Source organism: Nilaparvata lugens, chromosome 1 (genome assembly GCF_014356525.2).
Source record: "Nilaparvata lugens isolate BPH chromosome 1, ASM1435652v1, whole genome shotgun sequence".
In the NCBI taxonomy this organism is placed as follows: Eukaryota; Metazoa; Arthropoda; class Insecta; order Hemiptera; family Delphacidae; genus Nilaparvata; species Nilaparvata lugens.
The window spans coordinates 54269228-54291874 of record NC_052504.1 but is presented as its reverse complement, the minus strand read 5'-3'; the positions used below and the strand labels follow the sequence as shown (position 1 = coordinate 54291874).

Sequence of the window (22647 nt, the reverse complement as noted above, 5' to 3'; positions counted from 1 at the left end):
AAAATATCAACTATTTAACCGCGAAATGAATCCTGGAAAGTCGTATTTTTCTATGTATTTTACATTATTACTACCTAGATCATCCATAGTTACGTCCATAGATGCAATACTAATAATATGAAATTCTTAATTATTCAAATATAATTTCGTGCTTAAAAACCTGAACGAAGACTGAAGAGGCTTAACCTTTATTAGTTGAAATGAGTATTTTCATCGCAGCACTTTTCAGTAATCCCACATCGTGTTTGGGCGATTTTTGTGCAGTGCAAGTGTAAGCAATGGGGGAGATTATTTCCTTCTCGCAACCCTGCAGCTTTTTCTCTCACCACTCTATTAACAAACTTAATCCTTCCTTCAGAGGCGTTTTGGCACTGGGGAACAGGAACCTTGAAGCGAATCCGGGACTCGAATACTGGGATGTGTTTAGCTACCAACGTTTCGTTAAACAAAGCCTGTGAGCTCAGATTCGTTTGGTGGTGGAAAAGATCATTTAACTTGTTTCAGAAAATTCGACGTAACGCTCATTTTCAATGAGTTCGAGAAGTTCTTCAACATTCCCTCCATTAACAGTGCAAAGTTGAAATGTGTACCGTTGGAATTTTGGTGGTAACGCTATTTTATTGTTAAACAAACTTTGTCCCTCGAATAACCTATTTTTTGCTGAGTGAAGTTTGTTGGTAGTCAACGGAATGTGATTTAGTTGTGCGCAGTTTGTTCTCTGTAGGATTTTCTAGCTCTCATACTCAAGTGCTGAAAAAGAGTTACAAGCTACCCTGCGAGGAACAAGAAGCTCTATCAAAATTCTTGCAACCCTATATTATTGCTGACTCAAGGTCAGCATTTACCATTACATTGCATTACATACCTAATGATGCATTAATCAGTCATTATCACATTCTATGTATCATACATTTTTAGTTTTTAAATATCAGTACGATCACTTTTCAAATAAGAAAAGACTTGGAACAATATCAAAGATGCTTTAGTGGAATAAGTATTTTGGAAATTTGCAATGAATAACTCCAGGAAGGTTAGTTACTTCCATTGATTATTCCATACTGCATATTTTTTTACCATCGTGAATTATTTTTCAAAAATTTAATATTATTTTTAGTGTCAACATTAAATTACTTCAATTGATAATTTTGTAATTTTATCGTCCCATTGAAAATTCCAACACGATTTCATTGAGACCGCCATCGTGCAGATTCGAATTTTTCTAAATAATGATAATAATAATCATTATCATTATCATTCTATTATGTTGACAGCACAGCTATACAAATGAGTTGAGTTTGTAAACAATTACTACAACCATCACACAATATTGAGTGAATTACATTATACAATCTTTGGCAATAAATTGAATCGATCACAGGAAATTAACAATAATAATTTTCAACGAGTTATGAAGCAAACGAGTTGAGTAGACTATGGCAAAGCAATAGATGCACAATAATGGCAATAATCATAACACGGACACAACACACTAGCATAATTATTATTATAACAGATCAATCAGGTGATAATAGAATAGTATACATTTGAATACTTTACATTATGGACATACACTAGCTTCTCATACCTACTTGAAGGACTTTACTTTTCAGCACTACAGCCCAATATGAGCTTTGGCCGCCTCCACTACAGCTCTCCTATTCTCGGTCCTCTGTCATTCGTTTCCATCCTCTACATCCCATTTTTTGGAGTTCGTCTCTTACTTCATCCTCCCACCTTGTTCTTGGTCTTCCTGTCTTCCTTCTTGAATGTAGCAAAAGGACTTTACATTGATTAGGAGAATTCAGAATCACGCAGCCATATTTGTCTCTAATATTTCAGCTTCCCTCCTGGCCAATGCTTTAACAAGTATACACCTGTATGATTTTTTTCATTGTTAAAATTAGACAATATCACTATCAGTTTGTCCACATACTGAATAATGTTCTGTACCTTTGGTAGAATATACTGTAATTTTGAATTCTCTTAAGTTGGACAATCAAGCAGGAAATGCATTAATGACTCAAAGATCAATTCACAGGCAGGGCAAAGTGCATCTAACTGATCAGACCATCAATATAACTTTCTCAATAATATGGATGACATCACTCCGTTTGGAAAATCTCTATGCTGAAATTTGAACATGTTACTACGAGAATATAGAGAGAGTGTCCAACAAAAGGTCCAACAGCCAAAGGCCATAGATCAATTCCTCTATATTTTTTAAATAGGCCTACTCACCGTCATTAAAACGTCAATAGCTGAACAACTAGAAGACCAGTTTTTAGAAGACTGATTCAGATCAGTCAGAGTCTAATTAAAAGGATTATGGTTGGGAAGAGGAAGAATTTTCCAATTAGATAATTTGTTTCTTTGTTCGACATTTTTAATTCTTCATGAGCGCTCAAAGTTTAAAAAAGTAAATTCGTCGAGTTCAAAGACAAATTCGGAGAAATTTGTTCTCGATTCCTTGGGTAAAAATATATTCTTAATAATGGAGGAACTTGAACGCTGTATAACCTTTCGAATGAGTATAAAATTGTTAGGGAAATTTTAATTCCGAAGTAATGAAAACTGCAAATATCAGTCCTCGGCTCTAATACTTTTCGTGAGACATTCGGATTTCTGAAATATATAATATGACATTGAATTCATCTGTGACTGCTTGATTATTTTGATGAAGCCGATGGATATACTTATTACACTGTAAACGGAACACCAGTAAATGTGACAACCAAATAGCAGTTTCATGCAAACGCTTTTTCAACTGCAACTATTATTATTCGGATGAAAAGATGATTGGTTTTTTTTAATTCTTCCTCTGTATCATGTATGCATTGAATTGTATATGGATTGTCGCTGCAGGTTAGAATCTTTCTTTGATTATTGAAAAAATCACAAGCGAAAGCCAATTTCCAAATTGAGTTGAATTCAAATTTTATTTGATAAGGCGTTCCATGAGTAGAGAGAAGAAAAAAGGCTGAATCTCAAATAAGTTTGAAAGCAGCAAAAGCATGCAAAATGGACAGAGCTTTCTTTGCGAGCCTCGTATTGGTTTTTCTATTCATCCGAGAGAAATAAGACATCCAGTTGGCCTTTTCTATGCAAACCTCGTCATTGTTCTCGTCAGGGAGAAAATAGAGAGACAATCAGTAAACATTGGCAGAGAGTTTTGTGTGTATCCATTCGCTGCAGTCGATGGGATGGATTCAACCTCAACACTGGTAATAAAGAGTTTGTTTCTCCTAACAGAGCACGCTTGCTCGTCATGGTAATTTTAACAAAAGTATTGCAACGAAATTCTCGTAAGCCTGGTGCTATTGTTGGATGAAACGTGAGAAGTAAACAAGAAAATTATTTCCAAGTTTCTCGTGATCAACTTTGAATACACGGGGTTATTATTCTTCTGATGGGTGGCGAGTGAAGCCGGAAAAGGTCTTCTTCTCACTTGCGAGTCAACGACTTGCCGGTTGCGCGATCGATAACTCCCTATTCTAATGAGAATTCCAATATATTCTCATGTTCTCTCATAAAACTGAGTGATAACGCAATTTAACTGCTTTCCAAGAGCACTCAATTATGAAACAGTAGTTGCTCTCATAAAAACCAGATATAATTTTGTATTCCTCTAAAAATGTTATAACTAATTTTATATAGCTAAAATTTACAAAACTTGAAACTCTTCAAGAACTGATTGAAATTTCAGACTCAAGATGGCTAAACATTATCTGATCTATCAAGTTAAATTCCATGTTCAGTTGAGTGAGAGAAATCTACACGCTTAATATCTCGAATATGAGCTAGCACAGTTGAAATTCTTTTAATTTGAAACCATTATCGTGATGAGCATTGTCTGTTTAATAATTGAATGTTTCAGTAATAGAACATTCAGATTAACTCGCTTTTGGAGCAAGATTTTATGATATTGTGAGAAATCTTATATATTCATAAAATGATCAATTAATCATTCATATTTTTTTCTCATGGTTAAAGTTGGCAGAAATGTAATTATTGTATGATTTTTTTTTAGTTTTCCCAAACATATTGTATAATTTATGTTCTGGGAAAGGCATTGTTTTTTCCTGAAACTCCTCAATTCGTACAAGCCTTTCCAGTTCAACTAACTCCAGAATCAATAGTCTATGAAGATGAAATTAAACCCCATTCAAGGATGACAGAAGTTTTGAATCCACTATGGAAAATTTAGAACCAAAAAGCTTCACTTTTACATCATGATTAATGCACATATTTATGAAAATTGCAATATCATTTCAATAAACTCTTTAGTTTTTTATTGGAATACTGTATTGATGATTATGGACACTTGGATTTTCAAATGTTTTGGTCAATATGCTTACTGACTTATTCACTTCAGCACGACACCATTGTCATAAACATCTTCAGTCTGCAATGTCCATAGCATGGTTTGATAGTAGGCGAGGCGATCCAAAATCACATCTCTAGTTCACTAAAGTGCTCTCGAAAGAGCACTTTACGGTCATGCTACAGTTAATTAGCATCATATCACACCCACATGCTAGGTTGTACCTATTTCTAGTATACCTATATTGTTGATGATATGTTATAATTTCATTGCTGAAGAGACAGTTGCAAGTGGGTCCTGCGACCTGCCAGGGCTGTGAACTATGTCCATTCAGTTTTGTTGTTGATGATGGAGAGGGGAATACAGTAAATTAGTTGCAGTATTCTCTCCTGTCCATTAGTACTTCACAGGGAGTCAAAAAGTTTGCGATACATCCAACAGACATTTTGTTTTAAAAATATATCATCAATAATTTATTACTCTTTCCGTGCTCCTGCTCGCCCTCGTCATATCCTTCTCAATATTCTACATATCTTATCATCAACATAAATGCTCTTTGATCAATATGTCATCGCAAAACTGTCTCTTCATTTCTCCTAAGTATCTTTCTCCAACTTGCTTTCATGTCTTCGGAAGAGGACTCTGTATCTTCATTCTTCTTTCCTTCGTACTCTTATTTCAACTCTTCTCTATTTATCCTAATTTCTTCCAACTTCTCAATTATTTTCTCCAGTCCACATCCCCTTTTCCTGCTTCACCATTCCTTTGTCCTTGTTTTTCGTCTCTTCCTCCTTATCCTTCTCGATCTCCTTCTTTTTTTCTTCTTCTTTTCTTTTTTTCTTCTTCTTCTTTTTTTTCTTCTTTTTCTTCTTCTTCTTCTTCTTCTTCTTCTTCTTCTTCTTCTGCTTCTTCTTCTTCTTCTTGAATCTCTCTTTCCCCTTCCTCACTTCATCAGTATAATATTAGGTTCTACACTATACGCGTATAATGCTACAACTTGCTGCTCTATTCAGAAATTCCTCATCTTTCATTAATTCCGTCGACTTAATATGCTCAATATTGTAGTGAAGTGATTTTGGGGTTCAAGTTATTCAATTATAGTCGCACAATGCATCACATTGAAGCAGGACGTACGGTATCGAGTGGAGAGCCGCCAAGTTGATGCCACCAGTTGTTTCTATCGGCAATAAGTTCAAATTGGCCAAATTATACCGGACAGGAGGAGTTGAAGATAGTTCATTTCAAATAGTTACACATTAACTCAAATTTGCATGATGATCACTGTACTATAACAAGTTGATGTGGTTGCCATTAGCAGTGCTGCTATTCTATATACTTGCTGAATGGTGTCTTCTAATTACCTCCATAAAGACAACACAGCGACACCACTTTGATTGACGAGAATGTATTTTCCTGAAATTTGACGACCCTCTTCCGCTCGGAAACGTTTCATTTGAAAGGACTTTCATGGCTGATTTCTAATGACGCTAAGTGGGTCAATTGCGACTTTGGTCGCCGCGTAACTCGCTGCTGTGATACGTAAACTCTGAATTCGCAAATGAAAAGTTAACTGTAACAAACAGCCGAAGTTTGTTAATTAAATGATGTAATCCCAGCCCAAGGCCAATGTTGGCCAATCTGGAGCTGTTGCTTCTGCTATGCTCAGATTCTCGCAAAATCTCTCCTTATTCGGTCATTTGTACTGAATGATTAGCATCTGCTAGCAACTGCAGTTAGTGGTCACGTGATTTATGGCATGAGCCGTGAATGCCTAAGCGGCTGAATACGTTCAATGATCTCTGAATATGAACTAACTTACAAGTCAGGTATATTGAAATAGAGCCTCAGCTTGACATTTTATTTGGTGATATACCATAATTATTATACCACCTCCTATACCATCATCATCATCATCCTATTGTCATCATCTCGTACAATATTTAGTGTAAGATGTCCATGCACTTGTTATCACTATTAATGAGAATATTATAATATGAAAAGCTGATATTCATTGGTACAGTAATATTTGACAGCAGGTTTTTCTCCAATACAAATTGTAAACTGGCTTTTTTTATCTATAGACCACTAAGCCAATTTACTCCTGTTTATATTCATAAACAAGACTTAAGTCCTGGACTGGCAGAACCTTCATTCGATTGACGTTATCACCAGATGAGATTTCCCTTATAAATCTAATGAGCATTTGAATATATCTCCAACATACTGCAGATGTAACTCCCAATATTCACTCAAACCTATTTCCAATTGAGCAAGCGTAATATTATGTACTAATCAAGATTCACGTCCACATTGTAGAACGCTTCAAGGCAATATAAAATCGATATGATGTATTAAATTTCATCGACTCTATTATGGCCATCACACGTAGCGTACCTGTAGTTAATACGTCTTCGGAAGACCTAATCGTCGTATCTCCCAATGTTGAATCTCTGGTTTGCAATGGACTGATTGATTAGCATTAGGAGATGAGTTGCTACGTCTTTTGAAAAACGTATTTCTAGCTATACTACGCTGGTGTGTGATGGCCTTTAGAGGCTGCTATTCATATCAACAGCAGGCAGATACTCTGACATTCCAGGTTCAAGACGATTCAACAATAGACAATAAGCAATATTGTTATTATTCGTTATTCGTCTATTCCCATTCAAATAAGAATTATCAATGATCGATTGATGAGGGCGAGGAAAGAGCATAAATTAATACGAACAATATCTATTTATTCATTCATTTCATTTATCAACACAATTACCAAAATCATATAGCTATGACTGGGAGAGAGCAACAGTCGCTCTTCTCCCAAATTGCTCTTTTCCCAAATTTTATAAACAGTAAAACAGTTTCAAAAATTCGTAGCAATACTAAAGTTATCCAAGTTATTCATCATATTACATTATTTGGATTCTCACTTGTCAGTAGTCAATGTCCGGTTCAGTGAACATTATTTTTCTAATGAGACTAATCCCACACTCGCCGTTCAAGGTGGGGATAGTTCAATTAGAACTGATTGGAAGAATTACAGTTGTTGTGAGTGATGTTGTGGTACTGTTGTCATAAAAATTGGTTGACAATCTCAATTTGTGTTTTCATGCTTGGGAGAACAAACACTATTTTCACTGAACTGGACACGGAGGACGGTGTCTGGTGTCTGGTGGGAGTCTATGTTAATTCGGTAGTCAACAACTGCAGATCCAAAGTCTTCAAAATGTTCGAATTATGTTAAAAATTATTCCGTTTACTCAATAGTATTATATTCCATGTGGTTGCCTGTCCCATGCAACATTGTGCCACCAACATTGAAAAAAAGAGAGGACATATCAGTTGAACCGCTTATCCTCCAGACTAATGTCAAAGTGGGAGTCCCCACTAATGAAGGATATGCTGAATCTACCCCTTAGAAGATTGAGGTCTAGGCATTATCTCCGGCTAGCGGAAGTTGAGAGACAAGATGCTAAAGAATTATGGTAGGGGGAAAGGTTTCAGGTCAACATGAAGAATAAGACGTTTGTGGGAGACCCATCTGTGCCTTTTCCAGGAATGGATTTGAGGAGGAAACTGTGGTACAGGTTGAATCGCTTCCGTACATTTGCAGGCAGGTGTGCTCAAGCACAGACTACTTAGGGCATAGCCACTGACCCCCACTGCTCCTGTGAAGATTTGCAGACGATGCAGCACTTGCTGGATGACTACCAACTGTATGAACGGAGACTCAGGGGTATTCCTGGTGGATGAGCAAGCCATTGGCTGGAGGGGACTGTGGGAGAGCTTGGTATCTGAACTCACAAAAAGGAAGAAAACCGGACGAGACATGCTTATGTTAAACATGCCCCCTGTGGGTTGGGGGAGCTTTGAGTCAATCATCGTACTCAAGAATTTTTTGAAAACCAAAATTCACTTACAGTATCCCTGCTTGTCGAGGGAGGCAACTAAGAGGGACTCCCTTTTCTCCCTTCTTCTCCTTAATATGCTTTGGAACTGTTCATTTCTAGAATGGCACTTTTTCCATTGACTTAGCTTTGTGACATTCTTTTTTCTTTTCCTATCTATCGGCCTTACTTGGCCATATTCTCACTTCTTCTTAAGCCAACCCTAGGTGTGATGTGGACCGTACTAATGGGTGGTTCTAACGGTGCTCGCAGGATACCAGGCGCCCTCCTGTAGTATTTGGCCTTGCCTGGAGATGCTGGGCTCTGTCTGGGTCGACTTTACTTCCCTAGATGTTCGTGGGAACCATATAAACAAATCAAATCCCAATGCAACTTAAGAAGTTTCCTTGCCTTCAAATCCATCGCCTTGCCTGCCCAATCAGGGTAGGTTCCTCACTCTGAAATGGGTGCTTCAGCAACACATGAGATTCTTTTGACTCTTATGTAGAGGCTACAAACATTGAGGAAGCTATCACTGATCACAACATGGATGAAATAAGCTCAATCACACCATCTAAACTTAATATGGAGGATGAGCTTCTCAGAAGTACGGAAAAGCAAGAATCTGCAGAAATGCCTAACGATGCAATAGAGCACCCGAGCACTTTGCGGGTGGAGAGACCAAACTTCACCACTGCTCAAAGAAGGGCGGCCATTCAGGCATAACTTCTCGGGAGAGGTGAGGCTTTTGACCCTGCAAAGATTTGCAAAGAAAAAACCCAAGAGACAAGAGATGGGTGAAACTCCAGGCACAATTGTGGGTCAAGAGCCTAAGTCAAGGGTGGCCAGGCGCCCTAGAGGCGATTTTGTGACCCCTTCCTTAGCGGAAGGACCTACAAAGAAGGCCAGGGGTGAAATTCACAGTCTGGAGAGACTGTCAAACATATCACATTGGTTTGCGAGAGACCAGTGGCAAGAAGAAGGGCTCTGTTTGGCTGCAAGCAACCGGGTGATGATTGGAATGTTAGTATGGGGAAAAACTCCTGGATCTTGTAAAAGACACAGGTATTGGTTTGCCTAACTAACGTACTATTTGGGAACACAATAAGCTTTGGTTGACGTGTGGGGTTCTTTGAACATTTGAATCCTTGAATCTGCTCCTTCAAACATAACATAGCATGAAAATTTGATGCCTAATGTTGCAATATGATGTTTGGTGTATGGTGATTGTTGTTAGCTGTTTTTGTGGTTCAAGGGCAAGGCCCGTGGACGTGTGGGGCCCACGCCGCGACCCCCTGCTCGTGGTGGTGCCAATGACCACTCTGTACGTGACCATCCTGGTGTGTGGCGTGGTGGGCAACGTGAGCACATGTGTGGTCATCGCTCGCAACAAGCACATGCACACAGCCACCAACTACTACCTCTTCAGTCTCGCCATCTCCGACCTGCTTCTCCTCCTTGCCGGCCTGCCCACCGAGATATATCATCTCTGGTTCTTGTCAGTATCACTATTATCTATTTACAATTACAACAGATAGTTTGATAGAAGTACTAGTGGTCTTAGTACCCATTCTTTTTTTTGCATTCAAAACACCCTTGATTTCCTTATCACCTTGGTATCCTTTATTCCTTTTCCTTCTCCTCTTTTAAGACACCCTTTATTCCCTTATCCCCTCTGCTAACCTTTATTTATTTATTTATGAAAACATGGAAGCATACAGTAAAAGATTTCTCCCAACAATTGCTTCCATGAGAACATCACAATAGTTCAATAGTTCATCATACATAGTGTGGCGTCCCGTTTGGAAGGGTACTACCACTGCCCAGGTTGTGACGTCACAAGTATAACAAACCTTGTAATGAGTCCTTGGTGTTAAGGCTCTGCCGAGCCTTATCGCTCGGCAGATAATTGTTCATCTAACGGTTTTTCCAACTATAATAATAATTCTTATTCTATTCATTCTCTTATTTTACGATATTTGATACAAAGAATTCGTCACATTAGTAAGTAGACACTTTTTTATGTATTACACTCGACATGCAGTCAAATTTTTGTCAATTGTTTGACTGAGTATATTCCCTTCTCTTCTTTTGAAGAGAAAAGAAGAAGACGAAAGGGTACTAGTAATTATAAAAAAACCTTTCAGGTAGCCATGTAGAAATAAGGACAACAAACATACATCATCCTCACATTAATTGTTGAAAATATATTCATTCTCATCTATCACCCTTGACTCTTGTCGGTATTACAGTGCCAGTTCATCCTAGTTGGCAATCTTCTGTGTATTAAATATTCCATTAATTCAAACACTTTGACACATGTAACTACATAAACTTACGGTCCGTCTCTTCAATTAAAATTTTGTAAGAATATTGTAATCTAATGAATGTAAACATTAAAGGTATCATGATGACATCATTTTATGTCGATGAAAATTTATAGACCGTGAGCTTTAGTCTTGTGAAAATGCACTCCAAACTTCCATCAATTGACACTAGCACTGTCAAAGTCTTTACCACGCATTTATTATATTGATTCTTCAGATTATTATCTTCAAACTCCAAATCGATATTCAAGAACAGCATTAAACAGTCAGTATTATACACTACGTATTCGTATACAGGCTTTGTCTAGGTGGAATGAAAATCAAAAAATTGTTTCTCTTTATGAGTTTGTTCTGAATTGTATATTCTCACTCGTATTTCTCAGAATATTATAATATGGCTACAATCAAATCTTGATTGGGGAAAATTATCTATTGTTTGATTGTTAAAACAATTCAATCATTATTATATTGTTATAAAATGTAGTAATTATTGTAACCACAATATAACCTTATGAGAATATGTTAGGTAGCTGTCACCTTATGGTTAGGTAGCCTCATTAGAAAAATGAGGTTCAATATAATAATTTAACTTGGAGTCTTAAACAGGGAAATACGGTAGAATATAAGTAAAAAGGTACGATTTTATGAGTCTTCACCTCGAACAGCATAGATAGAACTTATCGTTTATTAAGTAGTGGAGAGATTTGTGTGCTCCACTGGAATAGTCATTTTGATGATGGTAGAAGGAATAAAGTGTAGACGGTGGGGTTACATAACTACGTGAAGAGAGCATTCACATCCAGGACGCTGAACCACGATCAGCATTCCTGCACATAGACTAGGCTATGGAGTGGAAATAAGAATTGGGTTATGACCAGTGACAAACTTGGAATGGGGATGGGAGCATGGCGTGCAAGCGTGCAACTACCAACTACACAGACAACTGTCAGGAGTATGGTTGCTAGAAAATAAAAAATACAGACACCACCCTTTTTTAGGTCTGGTCTGGAAACTTGAAGTCATGAACGCAATTCAAGATATTTGCACTAACTGAAGTCAAGACACTAGAATAGACTATGGCGATAGACAACCTAAACTGTTATCGGAGAATGAATTTCATTGATAACCTTTGAGGGAAATTAGCTTTGAGGGCTTTTATTATACAGGAATACACTATGGAACAAGAGTCTAATAATTGGAGAGTGATTTCAGTTGATGACTTCGAATGAATAAATTGAATTGTATTATTCTCGTTGAATGTTCTGTAGGATTGATTAAAAAGATGAATACCTTGCTACTCCGGAAGGTTACCAGAATTTAAAATGTAAGGAATCCCTATTCTGAGAGTTTTATTACTCGTACATGCGACTGCAATAGAGCATTATTGATAATTTGCTTGAATAATGTCACAGTTCTACATCAATCATTAATTGAACAGAATGTTCGGAATTCATTACTCAATTCAACATCTTCTGATCTCACGGAATTGGAATTCTATGATAGATTTTAACTTAATTTAAATTTTCAAATCCTATTATAAATATTGAGAGTTCAATCGATTTACTCAAACATGAGAATATTAATTGGATTGAAGATTGAATTTGAAATCAATACTGAAAAAAACTGAGCTATTCTATGAGATTTAAGATGAAATTATTAAGCCATCACACTAGGGCACTTCGACATTCATGATGCAAACTATTTTTTAAATCATCGCTTCAACGAATGTATCAACTAACCAGCAACTATCTTTGTTACGCAACAAAATTTCAATGGAAATCTATATGGTAATCTCAATGTTGTAAATCCGCTGGCTTATCAGTTTCAAGAGTAGTCGGAGTGCATTCTTCGAAATCAATTTGCTGGCAGCATTCCATCCAGGTCAATTACACACCAATTACCCCCCCCCCCCCCGGCTGCATTTCCGTCTCTTCCGACGAGGTGCATCACAGTACTCAACTCAGTCCCGCAATTCCGTCTTCCAATAAGAATTGAAATGTCGAATACTCCGACAAACCACTGATACATTTCCAAGGGAGAATGTCGCCCCTTCGTAACACAGGCATCGAATGAGAAAACCCTCCAGAGTTTGCTAAGTTATTCCATATTTGAACTCATCAAGCATTCCAAAGCTCTCCAAAATCTCTAAAATGTGTGTTATCCTTGACCCCGAACAAAGTCCTTTGTTCATAAATTGAAGATGAGTGTGAACAAACTTTCGAAGATCATGAATAATTTTGGATTATTCTCATCGTGGAGAAACGCAGTTCATGTGAATTTTCTTGACATTTGTATTCAAATTGACTTAAATTAAATAAAAGTCACCACGTGTTGAATAATATCACATAGTTCATAAGAACATTTTATAAATTTATTTGATATATGTAGGAAGCTTACTTCCACACATGGCCCGAATTCATATAAATCCCTGAGATCTCATGTTTGAATAATAATTTATCAATTATTAATTTTGTTAATTGAACAAAGTATAGTATATCAAACCTATAGACCAAACAGGTTTTTATTTGCAGAATTTTGTATTGACTGGAAGTCTAAGTATCAGTATTAAATATAATATATTTATGAATTTGAAACTCACTATTGTGAATATTGGCAAAACCTGTGATAATTATTCAGATTTTAGAAAACATTTATTTAAGAAAAATTATAGATATATCGAATAGTTTATACATACATTTTTATGGGAATATATTTTGTGTTTTATGTCAGCATAAAAATCGTAGAAATTTATTTTATCCTAGTTCATCTCGTGATATACAGTTTGAGCTGTTTTGGTACCAATAGATATTCAGCAGCATTTAAAATTGTTGAATCAAGTAATATTAATCTTATTCAGAGCACTCAATATTTATCATCCTTTGATGATATTCATTTTATCTGCCAGAACAAGTATATTAAAAAATTATATTAATAAGGTTCCAGTTATATCATATAAGGATCCAGAGAGCTTCAAGAACTGGCGTTGTAAGTTCTAAGGAATTTTGGAAGGATATATTGGTGAATACCTGTACTCACGACAAGCGTTTTAAGAATCAACTAGAAACAACTATAGTTGGTCCTTATCATTTTCTAGTGGTACATGGTTACTGATAATCAGTCATCAAATATTCTTTTAATTTCCTTACTGGTATTCTTCAAGAACTTCGTAGAAGCAGCAGTAAGAACTATTAATCACAGGTCACTGAACCTTATGGTGATTACTTGCATTTGTAAAATCCATGTATCTACCACTGAGCTAGAGCTGAGGTTTGAACCCAGTAATTTTGCGAGCCGGACGGCCTTAATTTTTTGTGAATTTATTCGCAAAAGAGGGAATTTAGCGACTGCTCTTATAAATACCAATATCATCGCTCTATCATGAGAGGTAATCCTCCAAGGGCAAAGGTTTACAATTTGACAATATATAAAATGTTATAATTTATACTCAATCAGGAATATCAAAGATCAAAGCTGATCTTTGGTACTGCCCATTACAACATGCAAACAATAAAATATTCTGTCACCAACTGACCAGTGAAAATTACAATTCAATTGCCGAATATAAATGACCTCATATCAGGTGTCTGCAATGTTTTCAGTACAAGCTCTAAAACAATTATTCTGAGATTCAGTCATAAATTGAACAGCGTGTTGTGGTGCTGCTCGCTCCGGCAATTCGATACAATTTATCGCCCATTTATTCCAGTAATGGAACAAGAGAGGAATTTTAGAGCTTTTCTATATTTTGCGTACTTTCACTTTAAAGGTTCTAGAATAATGTTTATTCTTTCACTAAGTTTGCAAAGTAATAATTACAGGGCTCAAAAATAACTTTGCATGATATTATTAAACTATTATCGTATTTAAGAATTATCTTTAAAAAATTGGACACATGAGTTTCTTTGGTATTGGTAACCAATTTTATTGTTAAACAATTACTCTCTAATATTTCAGCATATTCAACACTTCAAATGAGAGTAGGCCATCTCACACCAACACTCAAAATTGAGTAATCAAATCAATTCACTATGAAATGAAAATTGGAAAATAAATTCGGATCTTATTATCTCGAAGATTCGAATTCAACTTATGCCTTTTTTATTGTGTGTTTTCTACTTTACTCGAAGTGGACGAGTGAGTGAGACGGTTAAGATCAAAGCAGGCTTTGTTGGAAATTAGAAGATTAGGTACATTCTAAATTGTGAAATGAGTAATTTGAGTTTCAGCATAAAAATTGTGAAAGAGTAGAGTAGTAACTCTTGTTGGAGCCAAATTTCTGGTCAATCGACTCAACCACTCAAACACAGAATCGCACAACTTTTGAGAAATCTATTCTAGAGAGAACTCGACTTCAACGTCATCTGGATTATTTCTCGTAATGCACGAGCAACTTTAGCGACGGGTTATTTACAGTAGTTTTGATGCTGGAGTTTCTGAATCTAAAGTTTGCACTCTCATGATTTCCCTGCAATAGTGTGTTTCATATCGAACTGCAGACCTTGAAATGAACTTGCTTCCTGAATACCTTATCGACTTGAATGTTGTAAACTTGCACAAAATCTCCACGCCAAGTACTTCACACGTTGCATGGATATAGATTAAGTGAGGTAGCAATATTGTAAGGAATCGGCACCACAATAAAATTGAAAATCCTGTGATAATTGAGCTCAACAATTCTTAACAATACTTTGATTCTCTGGGTAGAAAACCTGTCTAAATCAGTAAGAAATCATAAACTGAATTGAATTACCTACATAAAATTTATCCTTCCTCTTTACGTGAACAAATAGAGTCCGAAGCAGTTCGTTTACAATCGAGTGAGAGTGATCGCTTTCACCATTGAACTTCAGCTATTGATCAACCTACTGAAGTGGCAATCTGATTCCAATGTTGCCTGTTTAGAACATTGAAAACAGGCAGTGCATCAGTAAGTGTTCAGAGAATGCATGAAAAAGCAACTAAATGATATAGCACTCTTCAACTAACAGAGCTTCTCAATTCAGATAGCTAATAACGTGCTGGACACAATTAGAATTGAATTCATTTTAATTGTGCTATTAAAGCTTATTGTTTATTATTCAATAAATGAATCTCAATATCTATACCATTCATATATCATTCAACCCCGTATTATCTATGAAAAATAAAAAAAATTATGATGTAATGATTCATTGCTTTTTGATCTAGTTTATTGTTCAATCAGCAATGAGGATACGTATCTAAGACAACACTCTCAATAAAGTTGAAAGGAGAAAGGCCTAAAATAAATTTATGCAATACTCTTTAATGATTGGATACAATTCAAGTATTTTTCATTGAAATTGGATACGAATTAAAATCAGATTATAGAATTGAGATTAGAATCGAAAAATAGAGATTATCAATAAAGATGTTTAAAGAAATTGGAAGGGAAGAAATCACATAATAATTGAGAACCGCACAATAAGGGTGCAGTAATGAGGGTGCAGAAGCTGTGAATCAGTTTTCGATACGCGACATTAAATTTCATCTTTCTTATGTTATTGATCTCATGACAAGTTTCCTCATCTTCTTTCAATACTTATTGAAACTTCAATAAGGTAGAATGAGATTTCCAAACTGACAGGACGGTATCTAACTACTCAACAGATAAGCACTTTGTCTCGGGTTTCTTCAACTGTCATTATTATATCTTTAAAAAACTGAAATTTTTTGAGCGATGTGCTTCTATAACCACCTCACCGTTGTTTGAAACCCTCCTGGAACTCTAATCAACAATATTTTATAACTCGTCAATTGGCCTTACACAAATCTGAGACTCATGTCATTGTGCGTCTTCTTTATCAATGCCATAGTGTGAAAATATAATAAATCATAATAGTACATAATATATAATCAACACCACTTGCATCAAAATATATTAATATCATCAATACTATAAATATTACTGATCAATTCAAATTTGGGGTCACCTTCAAAGCCCAACAAAAACAAAAAATGAAGACACTTTTGAGAAAAGGACACTTGAAAATAGCTTAAAAACTGAAACGAGTAGTGTTTATATAAAAAAAAATTTTCTTAAAAAAGGGTACTATGTTATTTCTTTATCAATTAACAGTTGAAGTAGCCCTATTGAAATATTTAGTAAAAAAAGATTTGTTGACTACCTCATTAACAAAAATAAGAAACAAAGTAAGTAAGAAAAGAGCGAACTCTCATTTAAGTAGAAGAGACAATTTTGAACCTGGAAGAAGATCATTTTGAAAGCTCTTTATTCCGTATCAGGAGAGAAGCTGTTAGTCAAACGTTCCTGTTAATGCAACAATTCTTCTTTATATTTGTTTATAATTGTTCTTACTTACAAATGTATCTTAATTTATCATGGAAATTGTATCAAGAGTTTTCTTTCAATGATTGACAGATACCCGTATGTGTTTGGAGAGGCAGTGTGCGTTCTGACGGGGTTGGCTGCCGAAACATCAGCTAATGCAACTGTTCTGACCATTACCGCATTTACAGTGGAGCGTTATGTGGCAATATGTCACCCATTTCTCTCGCACGCTGTATCGAAACTGTCCAGGGCCGTGAAGTACGTCGTTATTATATGGATGCTTGCTCTTTTACTCGCTGTACCACAGGTAAGTTCAACTCATCTCAATTTCGTCATTTCAATCATTGAACATTTCGTCATGAATTGTTTATTATCAATCAGAATGCAAACCTATAGTTTCAACTATTAAAAACGTTAACAAACTATGTTTTATAAGCTAAAAGTCTATGGACTTCTACTCGTAAGCGATGTTCATATTGGAAAATTGGGTCAACATGAAACGATGGAGTGATCATTTTATTCTGAGGAAAACAAGCGGGAAGATATAGAGAGGATAACACAAGTGGAAAGATGAATCGATGAATTGTGACTTTTACTCGTAATAAGTTGATAGAAACCAATCATAGTATGCAAGAGCCTTTACCAGATTTACATTGAAACTTGCAAACAGTTTTATTTAAGTGTGAATCTTATTATTCAGTTTTTTGTATATGTTATTGACCTGACGTTTTACATCCCCCACTAGATCTTTCAAGAACTCAGTCCATGAGAGAACCAAATATTCAATTAAATCGTTTCCCCATAAGAAATAACTTAAACCACAGATAATACATCAATATTTTAGAATGAGCTATGTAGAATAATATATATTACAATATCTGTATTTATATAACTCACCTTCATGTGGATAGGAATAACGGAGGATACTCTATTATATTTACACGAAGTATCATTTAAATCCATATACTCTAATCCTCTACATTGAACAAATAGCTTCTAAGCAATTTAGACAGAATAGAATATTCAATTTTCAATGGAAGAAGCTCCTGAACTATGTTTCTAATAACTAACTCTCAGAGTGAGTTCTTCAAGGAAACCTTGAAAAATAGACTCCTTTTCAAAAGTTAGTGACAACAAAGCAACATCAATTATTCGATTTTTACATTTTTAGAACCTTGTCACTTTTCCTCACTAAGTCTTATATCATCACAATATTGTAACAAACAAGTTTGCTGTACGGACGGTAGAACTACAGTAGTTTGCGTCTCGAGACTAAATAACTTTCTCATGTTCACTGCAATATTATAGTAGCCCACGTACTGTCAATACATCGCTGTCAATCCTTTCCACGTTTCCGCACTTTTTTGGACGTCAGGCTACGTTATCAATCTGTTAAATGAGAGTCTGGATGCTCCTGATTGGTTCCAACTTTGTTACGGGAAGATGCAACCAACCAAACCCATAATGATTGGAGGGCATTGAGCGGCTGAGAAAGAAGCATGTGCTCCATAATAAAGGACTTTCAAAGAAAGCTAATGAATAACAAGAAAGGTTACGACTGATCAGTAGTCGTTTTCTCAAAGGAAAGGAAAGCTAGGTACTCTTTTCTCTTCAGTCATAAATGTTCAATAAGAAAATCATTGATGGTATTGAACAACATTTTTTATCCAGTACGGTACCCACTCTTTCCTGCATTATTCTCTATTATTCAACAAAAATGTTGTACTCAATTTTATTTGGTTGTGAATAAAAAACGAATCCTTTTCAAATGGGCTTAAAAATTTATCCGACAACGGTTTTTATCATTTAAGTAAAGTTGACTCACTCTCTACACAGAAAATATCTTAACATTAACTCCTTTTACTGATCTTTAAAATCGAATTCACCGTTCAAATCTGGATGCATATAGGAAATGAATCTATCTTCATCCAGCAATAAATCTCAGTTTTCTCTATCCATAAATAATAATTCAGCCGTAATTTCATTGGAGTGCGATGCGTTCCAGAATCTGTAAAATATGAATTGATGGTACTGATAAGAAACGGGTTGTAGGAAACTCTTTCGCTTGGATCTGGGATGTAGCTCCTTCATATCAATCTTCATAAATGCAGCACTAACAATCACATCACATGAAATAGGATCATCAAAAATGTTTTCAGACTGAACTCTTATAAATTTCATATGGAAGGAGAACTATCAGAGTGAATAAATAGAATAAAGTAGTAACAACAGTGGATTCAAAGTCTTGGAAAAGCTCGTAAACCCAGCTACTAGTGCAAAAACATTCTCGAAGGAGAAGCGCAGATGTGAAACTCTTCAACCCAACATAGATTTATATTTTATGAAAAGCAAATCATCATCCAAAAAGTCATTATTTTGGTATGAAAGGCTAAGTATTTTCACGACTTCTGGTGGAGAGAATCATGTTAGTATCTCTATTGTAGTAAAAATCTATTACATCCATTTCACCAAACCGCAAGGAGTATTGCAAATATAAAATGTAATTTTCTAGAGATATTTGAATCGGTCTTTCTTGTAATTACGGCCGCTTTTTTTTTGCTTTGAGAACACACATGAATAGGATGAGAATAATAGCAATGGCATAATAAAAATAATACTTTCAATAGCATGAACCATGAATAACAAATACAATAACGAAATTAAACATCATGAGTTTTTCAGTCTTTAAATACTAATTTGCTACAGAAAAAATCTATGAACAAATAAGATAGGTTAACTTTATAGGTAAAGTCCATCAATAACATTGTGAAATCACTCCTAGTATATTCAGCATAATAAGGCAAAAATAAGGAAGAGCATGTTGAATGAATTCGGAAAATTCAAAGCTATATTCCTTATTTATAACTTGATCTATGATCTATTCCTAAATTTAAATAGATCTAAATGATCTATTCCTTATTATAATAAGAACCAATTCTGTCAAGGGCTAGTGTCAAGAACATTTAGCCATCGCTGAATGCATTCAGCCAGATGTAATGTCACCACATCCCAGAACAGCCTGTTGTTACAACTTTGTTAATTTTTTTATGGCTTATTATTGATGGTTCAGTGGTTCAGTCAGGAAAAAAGTTTGAAATTGCAGCAGGGTAAAGACAGCCGACCTTTTCCACGTGACTAAACCATCAAGCATATTTATGGCAATGCTTTCCTCTCATGAATTCCTAATAGTATTGTATTTTATACAGATTTCGTTCAGAATACAGAATCAGATACCGTTCCTTTAAATTCTTTGAAGCAAGAAGATACTGATTCAAAAGCTGCAAAATATGTTGTACTTTGCACTGGTTCAGTCTATTTTCAGGTATTATCTGGAGAGGCTTTTTCAATTCTCATTATCAAAAACATTTCAAACTAATAGTTCTGTGAACAGTAGACCTCGCAGTTATAAACCACAGCCTCTTCTAATACTGTCCATCAGAGTAAATTCTGTCCTGTTGCAAAGAGTTGCAAACAGAGAGAAATCGGGAGAAAATACTATACTATGCTACTTTGAGTTATCAATTAGTTGAGCTTCATTGCATGCAATTATCAAATAATACACTCGTCAGATGATTCATGATAAATAATTCTATGTTATTGTATGTTTTACCGTATGTTTCACGGTAATATTGGCGAAAGGAGGCTCCTTCTCTTTATATTATCCTTAAAATTCCAAATTTCCAAAAAACCTTACATATACGAAGACGCGAAATTTAAAAATAAACATACCTTTCAAATTTCATGAGAATCTATTGCCGCGTTTCGCAGTAAATGCGAAACATGAAATATAAACATATAAACATAAATACATAAAGAGAAATGCAAAACCGTCGACTTGAATCTTAGAACTCACTTTGCTCGGTCAATAAACCTAGACTTTTCCCAACCAGCTTGACTATTTGAAGAATTCAATGTTCTTACAATTAGATAATCATAATATGTACTAAATGTAGTAAAATTTATAATAATTGAGCATAGAACAAATTTTCCGTGTACAAATAACACCGTCAACAGCCAGTACAACCTGAGACCCACCTGAAATGAATATTTGATCGATAATACTTACATTGGAACTATCAGAACACAACTTATATACTGTACATAAGAACTAAAATTATAAATAAAATTCTTAAACATTATTTTCTAACCGTACCAAAATAATATGGTTAACCATAGTTGGAAATCCTAAAAATCCTATTCTAGCACACCCCACAACAAAGCCTATTACTTTGTATTTTATATTTGTACTTTGTTTAAATTTTGTATTTTGTGTGTTTTTTGTCAAATTTGAATTTGATTTACTATTTTGTAGGCTCTGCAGCTGGGCATTGTGTACGAGGTGTACCGAAACGGGACGAAAGTGAGCGAGGACCTGAAGCTTTGCACGATCAAGCACGCAGTGGGCTCGCATACGTTCGGCCTGTCGTCAGTGCTCTTCTTCCTGGCACCGATGCTGCTCATCAGTGTGCTCTACGCGCTCATTGGCCTGCGCCTGCAGCGATCAAACCGCGCGGCGCGCCGCGAAGCTCACGGAGGCGGCAGTCGACCGCTCACACACACTGCGTCACGGCGGCATCACGCGCACGCCGGATCTACGCGGCGAGTCGTCAAGATGCTCGGTCAGTGCAAAATGCATCAATTTCGCCATGTTCACTTGATACTCTTTCAATTTATTTTCAAGAAAACATTCTTCCATGCATTTTGAACCAAAGAGAATATTATTTGTATTATTAATACTACTACTTTGTTGTAGTTGACACACTGTGTATCAGAACTAAATACCAAAGAGAATATTATTTGATGTTATTTTCCATTACGAAACACTGTGTATCTAAACTACAACAAAGTTATTATAAATAGTGTTTCGTCTAGCGTTAGCGTTTTGGAAAACAACATCATAGAATATTCTCTTTGGTAAGTTATTTGATACTGATACACAGTGTGTAGCCTAAACTACAAAAAGTTACAACATTCTTATAGCAGCCTTATATTCTTGTCTCCTATGCAGGCCTGCATACAAAAATTGATACAGACTTCATAGATTTTAGATGGATACAAATTTTGAATAGATTCTATTCTTCTATGACCATATTCAATGCATGTTAAAGTAACATCAGCAGGAGTAGGCCTACACATCATTATCTAGTCAAATGAAACTGCTAGATCACAGAAGAACTCATTCTCTATTTCTCTATTGAGTTGCTCAATCATAAAAATCTTGAGTGGATATAGAACCAAATTTACTTTTTACTAGTTATAATCTGTCCAATGAGTTTTGCTTTAGATGAATGAATTGTAATATAGCAAAAAATCAATTTTCAAATAGGTAGACTTTGTGGTTACAGTACGAGTGTATTTAATAGGCTTAATAGAAAGGTTGAACAGAAAGATGTGATGTATCTCAACATTCATAAACAAAATCATGCATTCTATGAAAGAAGGATATTCTACATTGATTTTAAAATCTCCAATGCTTGGTTGGGTAATGGAATAGATCATAAATGACATATTATCGTATAATTTCTCTTTGGTTACATAGACTTGATCACACCATTTGTGCTGATCCTGGAACCCTGATCTCGTTGATATCTTTCTCCAACATACCACTGTAATCATGGTCTTAGCTATCGACATCTGGATAAAAGTTCCTATGGAAGCCCTCAAACGGTGCATCGAGATATTTTCAATATAGGCCTAGTATGTAGGTTTTATTCGTGATCATGAGTGATTTTCATCCACCACTTGGAAAAACAAAGAATGGAGCTCTTTTGGAGGAGGATAGATCACACTAAACTTCGGAAACTG

The 22647-nt window shown here is 35.5% G+C and overlaps 1 protein-coding gene across 1 annotated transcript in view; it reads left to right on the top strand.

The window, feature by feature from the left end:
• Positions 1–22647, top strand: part of LOC111043413 (pyrokinin-1 receptor) — a 274760-nt gene that overhangs the window by 243317 nt on the left and 8796 nt on the right. Inside the window, exons 4-6 of the mRNA XM_039436843.1 lie at positions 9461–9703; positions 16933–17149; positions 21155–21461. Coding sequence (XP_039292777.1) covers positions 9461–9703; positions 16933–17149; positions 21155–21461 — 767 coding nt within the window. The remainder of the gene's footprint in view (positions 1–9460; positions 9704–16932; positions 17150–21154; positions 21462–22647) is intronic.